This window comes from Etheostoma spectabile, unplaced genomic scaffold (genome assembly GCF_008692095.1).
Source record: "Etheostoma spectabile isolate EspeVRDwgs_2016 unplaced genomic scaffold, UIUC_Espe_1.0 scaffold00009287, whole genome shotgun sequence".
In the NCBI taxonomy this organism is placed as follows: domain Eukaryota; kingdom Metazoa; phylum Chordata; class Actinopteri; order Perciformes; family Percidae; genus Etheostoma; species Etheostoma spectabile.
Window position 1 is genome coordinate 19,859 of NW_022603684.1, and position 12,187 is coordinate 32,045.

General features: G+C 47.8%; 1 protein-coding gene across 2 annotated transcripts in view; it reads left to right on the forward strand.

Annotated features, from left to right (window-relative positions):
- The window catches only part of slc44a1b (solute carrier family 44 member 1b), a gene marked incomplete at its 5' end in the record, with an annotated part of 28,517 nt that extends 18,442 nt beyond the window's left edge, over nt 1-10,075 (forward strand). Inside the window, 7 exon segments of one of the 2 annotated variants that reach the window (XM_032508799.1) lie at nt 1,179-1,365; nt 1,911-2,079; nt 4,944-5,100; nt 5,351-5,434; nt 5,842-5,979; nt 6,548-6,784; nt 9,328-10,075. In XM_032508799.1, the coding sequence (XP_032364690.1) occupies nt 1,179-1,365; nt 1,911-2,079; nt 4,944-5,100; nt 5,351-5,434; nt 5,842-5,979; nt 6,548-6,784; nt 9,328-9,723 (1,368 nt within the window). 2 annotated transcript variants of the gene reach the window in all.
- Between the last annotated feature and the right edge of the window lie 2,112 nt (nt 10,076-12,187).

Genomic DNA, 12,187 nt, shown 5'->3' on the forward strand with positions numbered 1-12,187 from the left:
TACCCTGTCTCTCTTGGTTATGCTGTAATAGTTTTAGACAGCTGGGACTGAGCTCCTCTCTCCTCTATCTTTCTATCTTTCCATTTGTGTTCATCCATGTCCCAGAAATGCTTTTTACTAACCTAGTTCCTAACCTAGCTCTGGGGAGTCACTCCCCGGAGTCCTTATGTTCTATATATATATATATATATAATATATATATATATATATATATATATATATATATACATACACACACATATCTCTCAATCAGGAGCTGTCGCAGGACACAGCGCCATCTCACAGTGGACATGTCTCTCACAGTGGACATGTCTCTCCCAGTGGACATGTCTCTCACAGTGGACATGTCTCTCACAGTGGACATGCACCTACGAGGACATCCGACCCTCCATGATCTCTAAGTGGAGAACTCGATAAATAGCAGCGTGTTAAATACTTATTATACTCTCTGTATATGTAATAAATAATAGTGCGTTGCAGATGATCCTGCTGCTGCTGTATATTATTTTATATATTATTATGTATTATTATATATGTTATATGGTTGCAGCTGCTCATGCTGTATATTATTGTGTAGGGGCGGCTGTGGCTCAGTGGTAGAGCGGTTGCCTGCCAATCGGAAGGTTGGTGGTTCGATCCCTACCCCTGCAGTCATTGTCGAAGTGTCCTTGGGCAAGACACTGAACCCCGAGTTGCCCCCGGTGCTGCGCATCGGAGTGTGAATGTGTGTGAGTGTTTATCTGATGAGCAGGTGGCACCTTGTACGGCAGCCCCGGCCACAGTGTATGAATGTGTGTGATGGTGAATGTTTCCTGTAGATGTGAAAGCGCTTTGAGCAGTTGTTAAGACTGGAAAAGATATAGAAATACAGCACATTTACATTTATATATTATTATATATATTAAATATGATCTATGTTGTTGCAGCTGATCCTGCTGCTGCTGTATATTATTGTATATATTATTTTATATATTATTGTATATATTATTGGATATATTATTGTATATATTATATCGTTGCAGCTGATCCTGCTGCTGCTGATGCTGTATATTATTGTATATATTAATTTATATATTATTGTATATATTATATCGTTGCAGCTGATCCTGCTGCTGCTGATGCTGTATATTATTGTATATATTAATTTATATATTATTGTATATATTATATCGTTGCAGCTGATCCTGCTGCTGCTGATGCTCTTCATGAGGAAGCGCGTGGCGTTGACCGTGGCGCTGTTCGCCGTGGCGGGGAAGGTCTTCGTGCAGCTGCCGCTGCTCTCGCTGCAGCCGTTCGTCACCTTCGGCGCGCTGCTGCTGTTCTGGAGCTACTGGAGCCTCACGCTGCTGTTCCTGGGGACCAGCGGTCAGTGGTCGCCGTGGCAACACCCCCCCCGCCTTCTGCTCTCCTCTAGGACATTAATATCATATTTTAATTATTGGGTTAAGTCTGCCCTCTGCTGAAAAACATAGGTCACATCAAACAGGGCATGCTGGGAGCTGTAGTAGCGACGGTTATATCCAGCAGGGCATGCTGGGAGCTGTAGTAGGGACGGTTGCATCCAGCAGGGCATGCTGGGAGCTGTAGTGTGGGGATGGTTACATCCAGCAGGGCATGCCGGGAGCTGTAGTAGGGACGGTTGCATCCAGCAGGGCATGCTGGGAGCTCTAGTAGGGACGGTTGCATCCAGCAGGGCATGCTGGGAGCTGTAGTAGGGATGGTTACATCCAGCAGGGCATGCTGGGAGCTGTAGTGTAGGGATGGTTACATCCAGCGGGGCATGCTGGGAGCTGTAGTGTAGGGATGGTTGCATCCAGCGGGGCATGCTGGGAGCTGTAGTGTAGGGATGGTTGCATCCAGCAGGGCATGCTGGGAGCTGCAGTGTGCTGAGTCTATCTCTGGCTGTGCAGGGAACCCGGTCCAGAACGAGGAGACGGGTCTGACGGAGTTCCGGCTGACGGGTCCTCTGCAGTACCTGACCTGGTACCACGCGGTCGGGCTGGTCTGGATCACAGAGTTCATCCTGGCCTGCCAGCAGATGACCGTGGCCGGCGCCGTCGTCACATACTACTTCACCAGGTCGGTGCAAACGGCTCCAAACCCACCAGACTCCATGTAAATTATCACTACTATCAGTGTAACACACACTTCATTCAAAGTGGACAGGAACTAAATAAAACTACTAAAATTTGTCTTGGTTCATCTTTCCACTGTTCCAACAATCACTACTCTGGTCTGGTTGGATTAAACTCTTAATTCACCCATTTACATGTGGAGATATGCTGCTCTATACACGCTAAAAGTAGTGATTATTTACATGGAGTCTGGTGGAGATATGCTGCTCTATACACGCTAAAAGTAGTGATTATTTACATGGAGTCTGGTGGAGATATGCTGCTCTATACATGCTAAAGTAGTGATTATTTACATGGAGTCTGGTGGAGATATGCTGCTCTATACACGCTTAAAGTAGTGATTATTTACATGGAGTCTGGTGGAGATATGCTGCTCTATACACGCTAAAGTAGTGATTATTTACATGGAGTCTGGTGGAGATATGCTGCTCTATACACGCTAAAAGTAGTGATTATTTACATGGAGTCTGGTGGAGACATGCTGCTCTATACACGCTAAAAGTAGTGACTATTTACATGGAGTCTGGTGGAGATATGCTGCTCTATACACGCTAAAAGTAGTGATTATTTTACATGGAGTCTGGTGGAGATATACTGCTCTATACACACTAAAAGTAGTGATTATTTACATGGAGTCTGGTGGAGATATGCTGCTCTATACACGCTAAAAGTAGTGATTATTTACATGGAGTCTGGTGGAGATATGCTGCTCTATACACGCTAAAAGTAGTGATTATTTACATGGAGTCTGGTGGAGATATACTGCTCTATACACACTAAAAGTAGTGATTATTTACAGGGTGGCCGCGGGTCCTTAAAAAGTCTTAAATCACGTTTCCTAAAATTAAGGCCTTAAAAAGCATTAAATTGTCTTAAATTCAGATCGGGTAGGTCTTAAATATGTTTGTGTCATGTCACGGCGAAAATGCAGGCAATCTGTTGTCGAATATCTTTTCCCGGTAGGCTTTGCGCTGGGTTGTCGTGGTAACATAAGCCCATTTGTACATGTCCTATCCCCCGACCAATCGGCTATCCTAACCTTAACCACTCCAACCAATCAAGCTTCTTCGTGGGCGGGTGTTGGCGTGGCCGTAGTCAGTGAGATTTGTAATTTCGCGGGATTCGTAATTCAGAAGCATGCAGGTAATACAGCAATTGTTGATAGCCGTCTAGAAACACGGGGAAATGCAAGTTCAGTGACAAATGGCTTGAAAACAACGAGTATCCTCGGTTAAGGTCGGTGCCTGAAAATTCTTATGAAGCGAACTGCGTTATGTGTCGGAAGATTTTCAAACTTGGGCCAATGGGGATCAGAGCGGTGGAATCGCACGTACAAATGAAAAAACAGAGACTACGTAAAGGGACGCCAGCACCCCGCCATCGCTAGTTTCTGCTCCACCGCTAACAACATGTCAACGCTACAACGCTGGATGTTACCACGGGAAATCTACAGCAACAACGCCAGCTGTTTGTTCTCTACGCCAACACTCGACCAGAGGAGACAGGGGGGGGGGCTGAGGACCGTGACAAGACACAATTCATACAGGTCAAATGACGGGACTGAAGAAGTGTTCCAAGCAATGCCTCCAGATTCAAGGCTTGTACAGTCCTTTACCTCTGGAAAAGACCAGATACGGGGCTAAATTTGGATTGGCGCCATATATAAAAAAAGACCTCGTCACAGAAGTCCAGAAATGCGGTGCGTTTGTAATTATGTTCGAGACACTGAACCAGAAAACTAAAAGCAAACAGCTGGACTTGCATGTGCGTGTATCGTTATAAATTGGTAAGGACGCTCTGCTGGGAAGGCTTGCTCAAGTGCAAAGTCACTGTTTTGTTTATTATAGAATATGAATTGTTTTCCAAGTATATTCACAAAAGCTCAGGAGTACACATCAAAACTTGAACAAAAATTGGTCACATGGAGACCTGAAAACACACATATAGATACACACACACACACACACACACACACACACACACACACAACACATATTCCCACACCGCAAAACACTCTTACACACTGCTGTCTACTGTCTCTCCATGAGTCCTCCACAAACTGCAACCCATCCATCTGAGTCTCTCTCTCTGTGTCTGTTAGGCACAAATCATATAAGAGTCTTTGCATTTTAAAAGCAGCTGGAATTGGCATTTAATTATATTTTTTGTTCAAAAGGAACAGTGTTTTTTTTAAATATTCACTTGATGTTATTTCACTTGATGTTATAACTATTTGTTCAAGGGACCCAAATGTTCTGAAAATATTGTAATAATATAATTTAGGACAGCAATTACATTTTTGTGTTATGCTTTCAGATTACACACATTAAGTCAATGTTCTTAAACTCAACAGATTATTGTCATTTTACCATACTGTTAATTTAGTGTTTACTTGGTAAGATTACTGTATATTTCCACTTAGTATTTCCATCGTAATTTGGTCTTAAATTTCATTTAGAATTGGTATTAAAATCTTAAAAGTCTTAAATTTAACTTGTTATACCTGTAGCCACCCTGATTTACATGGAGTCTGGTTGAGATATGCTGCTCTATACACGCTAAAAGTAGTGATTATTTACATGGAGTCTGGTGGAGATATGCTGCTCTATACATGCTAAAAGGTATGATTATTTACATGGAGTCTGGTGGAGATATGCTGCTCTATACCCAAAAGTATTGATTATTTACATGGAGTCTCGGTGGAGATATGCTGCTCTATACACGCTAAAAGTAGTGATTATTTACATGGAGTCTGGTGGAGATATATCCTTCCCATAATGTTACCGTTTTACGTGGACTCTGTTTCAGGGATAAGAACCGTCTCCCGGTGACGCCAATCCTGTCGTCGGTGCTGCGGCTGGTCCGGTATCACCTAGGAACCGTTGCTAAGGGAGCCTTCATCATCACGCTGGTCAAGATCCCCCGACTCATCCTCATGTACCTGCACAACCAGCTCAAAGGAAAGGTACAAAACTTTATCAACACAGATGCACAACCAGCTCAAAGGAAAGGTACAAAACTTTATCGACACACAGCTGAACAACAGCTCGCTGTCTGCTAAAGACCTGTATCTGCTGTCTCTCTAACCTGTCTCTCTCTAACCTGTCTGTCTCTCTGGGACCAGGAGAACGCCTGTGCTCGCTGTCTGATGAAGACCTGTATCTGCTGTCTCTCTAACCTGTCTCTCTCTAACCTGTCTGTCTCTCTGGGACCAGGAGAACGCCTGTGCTCGCTGTCTGATGAAGACCTGTATCTGCTGTCTCTGGTGTTTGGAGAAGTGCCTCAACTATCTCAATCAGGTCTGTCTACCTGTCTCTCTCTCTAGCCTGTCTGTCTTACTCTCTGTCCATCTGCCTGTCTCTCTCTGTCCACCACTCTCTCTCTCTGTCTTTCTTTCTGTCTTTCTAACCTGTCTGTCTCTTGCTCGGTTCGTCTGCCTGTCTGTCTCTTTCTTTCTACCTGTCTCTCCCTCTCTGTCTCTCTAGCTGTCTCTCTGTCTCAGTCTCTCTGTCTCTCTCTCTATCCATGTCCATCTGTCTCTTTATACCTGTCTGTCTCTACCTACCTGTCTGTCTGTCCATCTCTCTAACCTGTCTGTCTCTCTGGTGGTCTGCCTGTTTGTATGTCTCTCTCTTTCTACCCCTCTCTCTCTGTCTCTCTAACCTGTCTCTCTCTCTAACCTGTCTATCTCTCTGTTATTACCCAGAATGCCTATGCAGCAACGGCCATTAACAGCACCAGTTTCTGTACGTCGGCGCGCGACGCCTTCGTGATCCTGGTGGAGAACGCGCTCCGCATCGCGACCATCAACGCCATCGGAGACTTCGTGCTCTTCCTGGGGAAGGTCAGTGGCTCCGGAGCTCTGGGCCCCTAAGACATGTCTGATGGGCCCCTAAGACATGTCTGCCGGGGCCCTAAGACATGTCTGCTTGGGCCCTAAGACATGTCTGCTGGGGCCCTAAGACATGTCTGCTGGAGCCCCTAACACATGTCTACTGGGGCCCTAAGACATGTCTGCTTGGGCCCTAACACATGTCTACTGGGGCCCCTAAGACATGTCTGCTTGGGCCCTAAGACATGTCTGCTGGGGCCCCTAAGACATGTCTGCTGGGGCCCCTAAGACATGTCTGCTGGGGCCCCTAAGACATGTCTGCTGGGGCCCCTAAGACATATCTACTGGGGCCCCTAAGACATATCTACTGGGGCCCCTAAGACATGTCTGCTGGGGCCCTTAAGACATGTCCCATAGTGATCATGTGATGTCGTCCCATATTGTTACCTCTCACCATGGAGACCAGACTAGTGTCCATGGCTGTCCCCAGCTGCTGGTCCAGGATGTCCCCTCCAGGTTATGTGTGGTGTAGGTGTGAATAAAGGTTGTGTGGATGAAGACGTGTGTGTGTCTCCTCCAGATCCTGATCGTGACGGCGACAGCGTTTGCCGGCGTGCTGCTGCTGAACGCCCAGCGGGACTACGCCGAGTGGCTGCTGCCGCTCGCCATCGTGTGTCTCTTCTCCTTCCTGGCAGCGCACTGCTTCCTGTCGGTGTTCGAGATCGTGGTGGACGTCCTGTTCCTCTGCTTCGCCGTGGACACCAAGTACAACGACGGCTCGCCGGGCAGCGAGTTCTTCATGGACAAAGCTCTCATGGTGACCTCCACGTTACACACAGGATAGAGATCTGTGTGCATTCAGTTCCGTTTTATGTATAGTATCAATTCATAACCAGAGTTATCTCAAGACCCTTTCCAGATAGACCAGGTCTAGACCACACTCCAGAATTTACAAGGATCCAACAGTTCTAGTAGTTTCCTCCAGAGCAGCAACAGGGCCACAGTGGAGAGGAAAAACCTCCTTTTAGGCAGAAACCTCGGTCAGACCCAGACCCGACCCAGCCAGGCCCAGACCCAGGCCCAGACCCAGGCCCAGGCCCAGGCCTAGGCCCAGGCCCAGGCCCAGACCCAGGCCCAGGCCCAGGCTCTTGGTAGGCGGTGTCTGACGGGATGGTTGGGGTTAAAATGAAGAGTGGCAATAACCGTTCAAAAAAAAGAAATAGTAGTTTGTAGCAGTTCTTTGTAGTAGTTCATGGCGTAGCAGGGCACTGTGGGCATTACAAGGCACAGCAGGACGTAGCAGGACGTAGCGGGACGTAGCGGGACGTAGCGGTACGTAGCAGGACGTAGCAGGACGTAGCAGGACGTAGCTGGATGTAGGAGGACGTAGGAGGACGTAGGAGGACGTAGCAGGACGTAGCAGGACGTAGCAGGACGTAGCAGGACGCAGCAGGATGTAGGAGGACGTAGCAGGACGTAGCAGGACGTAGCAGGACGTAGCAGGACGCAGCAGGATGTAGGAGGACGTAGCAGGACGTAGCAGGACGTAGGAGGGCGTTGCAGGACGTAGCAGGACGTAGCTGGACGTAGCAGGATGTAGGAGGACGTAGCAGGACGTAGCAGGACGTAGCAGGACGTAGGAGGGCGTTGCAGGGCACTGTGGGCATTACAAGGCACAGCAGGATGTAGTAGGACAGAACGTGCAGCGGGACCGTGGCGAAAGCTGCTACCATGATTTTGGAGCCTCCCTGATTCAATTTAATATTATATAATAACTTATCTTCATAGTAGTACATACAGTGAGTATAATTAGTATTTAACACACTGCTATTTTGCAAGTTCTCCCACTTAGAAATCATGGAGGGTCTGATGTCCTCATAGGTGCATGTCCACTGTGAGAGACATGTCCACTGGGAGAGACATGTCCACTGTGAGAGACATGTCCACTGTGAGAGACATAATCTAAAAAACATCCAGAAATCACATTGTATGATTTATTAACTATTTATTTGTATGATTCAGCTGTAAATAAGTATTTGAACAGCTGAGAAGATCCATGTTAATATCTGGTCCAGCAGCCTTTGTCTCCAACGGTTCCTGTAGTCCTTCACCAGGTCTGACACCCTGCAGAAGGGATTCTGGCCCCCCCTCCACACAGATCTTCTCTAGACCAGTCAGGTTTCTGGGCTCCCTCCAAAGATTCTCTATTGGGTTTAGGTCTGGAGACTGGCTAGGCCCTCCCAGAACCTTGATCTGCTTCTTCCAGAGCCCCCCTTGGTTCTCCTGGCTGTGGTCTTCGGGTCTTTGTCATGTTGGAAGACCCAGCCTCGACCCGTCTTCAATGCTCTAACTGAGGGAAGGTGGTCCCCAAAATCTCCCAATCCATGGCCCCGGTCCTCCTCTCCTTAATACAGTGCAGTCCCCCTGTCCCATGTGCAGAAACCCCCCCAAAGCATGATGCTACCCCCCCATGCTCCACAGTAGGGATGGTGGTCTTGGGATGGTCCTCATCATTCTTCTTCCTCCAAACACGGTTAGTGGAATCAGGACCAAAGAGTTCTATTCTGGTCTCATCAGACCACAGGACTTCCTCCCAAGTCTCCTCTGGATCCTCCAGATGGTCGTTGGCAGACTTAAGACGGGCCTGGACCTGGTCTGGTTTAAGCAGGGGAACCTTCCGGGCCATGCAGGATTTAAACCATGACGTCTTAGTGTACTACCAACAGTAACCTTGGAAACGGTGGTCCCAGCTCTTTCCAGGTCCTGGACCAGCTCCTCCCGTGTAGTTCTGGTCTGGTTTTTCACCTTTCTTAGGATCAGTGAGACCCCCGAGGTGAGATCCTGCATGGAGCCCCAGTCCGAGGGAGACTGACAGTCATGTTTAGCTTCTTCCATTTTCTAATGATGTCTCCAACAGTGGACCTGTCTTCACCAAGCTGCTTGGACATGTCCCCGTAGTCCTGTCCAGCCTTGTGGAGGGGGACAGTTTAGTCTCTAGTGTCTTTGGACAGCTCTCTGGTCTTGGCCATGTTAGTAGTTGGATTCTTACTGATTGGATGGGGTGGACAGGTGTCTTTATGCAGCTATCTTCCTCAAACAGGTGCATCTAATTTAGGATAATAAATGGAGTGGGGGGGGGACATTTTGAAGACAGACTAACAGGTCTTTGAGGGACATTATGAAGACAGACTAACAGGTCTTTGAGGGACATTTTGAAGACAGACTAACAGGTCTTTGAGGGACAGAATTCTAGCTGATAGACAGGTGACAGACTTATCTCCATAGATATTATTATATATAGGGTTAAACCCATCTAGCCCCCCCTGCTTCCTAATCTGGACTCTCCCTGTTTGTGTGCAGGAGTTCGTGGAGAGCAGCCGGCGGTTGGGGCGAGCGGCGGAGCGTGGGCGGAGCCGCGTGAAGGAGGCTGCAGCGGTGGGGGGGGCGGAGATGAAGCCCATGGTGAGTGACAGCAGCTGTGGCGTGGAGTCGGCGGGGGCGGGGCTGGACGGCGGCGGCGGGGAGTGGGAGGAGCTTCAGGAGTTCCAGGTGTACTACCTGCTGCTGGGCGTGGTGCTGGACTGGGCGCTGGCGGAGGGGGGCTTGGTGCTGTGTCTTAGCGAGGACGTGGTCCTCTTCCTCTGCGTCTACCTGCCCACCTCAACGCTCTTCCTGTTCGCCAGCCTGCTGCACGCGCCAAGCCCCGCCCCTGGCACTCACAGCACCCAATCAGCTGCCGCTGCCGCCACAAGCTGACACACAGAGACGCCTAATGCATGCTAACTGAAGCACAGAGACATCTAACGCATGCTAACTGAAGCACAGAGACTCCTAACGCATGCTAACTGAAGCACAGAGACATCTAACGCATGCTAACTGAAGCACAGAGACATCTAACGCATGCTAACTGAAGCACAGAGACATCTAACGCATGCTAACTGAAGCACAGAGACATCTAACGCATGCTAACTGAAGCACAGAGACATCTAACGCATGCTAACTGAAGCACAGAGACATCTAACGCATGCTAACTGAAGCACAGAGACATCTAACGCATGCTAACTGAAGCACAGAGACTCCTAACGCATGCTAACTGAAGCACAGAGACTCCTAACGCATGCTAACTGAAGCACAGAGACTCCTAACGCATGCTAACTGAAGCACAGAGACATCTAATGCATGCTAACTGAAGCACAGAGACTCCTAACTCATAACTGAAGCGCAGAGACATCTAACGCATGCTAACTGACCACAGAGACTCCTAACTCATAACTGAAGCGCAGAGACATCTAACGCATGCTAAATGAAGCACAGAGACTCCTAATGCATGCTAACTGAAGCACAGAGACTCCTAATGCATGCTAACTGAAGCATTACCCTTCATCATCATCATCATCATCACGCTACTTCTTCCTCAACATCTGAAGCTGTTTGAGTTTCTGTTTAATTGTAATTTATTTTTTACTTTTGTATCTTTATATTCAAAACTATTTTAAAGTGTTTTTGTTTTGTCACCGCGGTGCTTTCAGGGACTCAGCAGATAATCAGAAATCAGGTTTGTGTTTACATATTTCAGATCTCTGCGTCTCTGTGAAACCTTAAATAAAATAATGTCAACATTCAGGTTGTCTGATAGGTCCTTAATAAACAGTAGAAGAAGTAGAAGGTCCCGGAGGTCTTGAGCTGGCCATTAGGAACCAGAGCTGGCCAATAGGGACCAGAGCTGGCCAATAGGGACCAGAGCCAGAGCTGGCCAATAGGGACCAGAGCCAGAGCTGGCCAATAGGAACCAGAGCTGGCCAATAGGGACCAGAGATGGCCAATAGGAACCAGAGCCAGAGCTGGCCAATAGGAACCAGAGCCAGAGCTGGCCAATAGGAACCAGAGCTGGCCAATAGGGACCAGAGCTGCCCAATAGGAACCAGAGCTGCCCAATGAGAACCAGAGCTGGCCAATAGGGACCAGAGCTGGCCAACAGGGACCAGAGCTGGCCAATAAGAAGGCCATAATGCTTCACCCCCTTCCCCCCCTTCCACCAAATCCTGCTGTATGATGCCCCCCCCCCCCCCCAACCATTCTGTCTGTATGACCCTGTCTGAAGTAATGACCATGTGGGGGTCGTCTGCTCTTTTCCTGCAGGCTTCGGGGACAGGTACTGCTTGACCAGGACCCCCCCACTCTGTACCCCTCCCAACCCCCCCCCCTGGACCCCCCCCCAGGACCGCCCCCACCCCCCCTCCCTGGACCCCCCCCAGGACAAGCCGTTGGGACTACTGAGACATCCAGAAGTTTATTTTACCAACGTGTAACATGTTTACCATAGTTTCTCTCCAGGGAAACGATATTTTAATAAAAACTCGTAACAAGGTAACGAAGCACTTTATATCTCGACGCCGCTGATGCTTTCAGCCTCTTTTATACAACAGAAACCACTCGGACTGGACGCCATGTTGGATCAAGACTCTGGGCACAGAGACGTTTGATCTGATTGGACGTTTTTGCCTCTGACAAGAGTGTGTGACAACATCTTGGGATGGATCCCTACAGAGATAGACCTTTTAGGTAAAGAGAAAGATCCTTTTAGTTTAACATGAAACAGCCCCGACATCACCATCACCAAACCCACCAGACTCCATGTTAATAATCACTACTTTTAACGTGTATAGAGCAGCATATCTCCACCAGACTCCATGTAAATAATCACTACTTTTAACGTGTATAGAGCAGCATATCTCCACCAGACTCCATGTAAATAACCACTACTTTTAGCGTGTATAGAGCAGCATATCTCCACCAGACTCCATGTAAATAATCACTACTTTAGCGTGCATAGAGCAGCATATCTCCACCAGACTCCATGTAAATAATCCCCACTTTTAGCGTGTAGAGCAGCATATCTCCACCAGACTCCATGTAAATAATCATACTTTAACGTGTATAGAGCAGCATTCTCCACCAGACTCCATGTAAATAACCACTACTTTTAGCGTGTATAGAGCAGCATATCTCCACCAGACTCCATGTAAATAATCACTACTTTTAGCGTGTATATAGAGCAGCATATCTCCACCAGACTCCATGTAAATAATCACTACTTTTAGCGTGCATAGAGCATAATATCTCCACCAGACACTCCATGTAAATAATCACTACTTTTAGCGTGTATAGAGCAGCATATCTCCACCAGACTCCATGTAAATAATCACTACTTTTAGCGTGT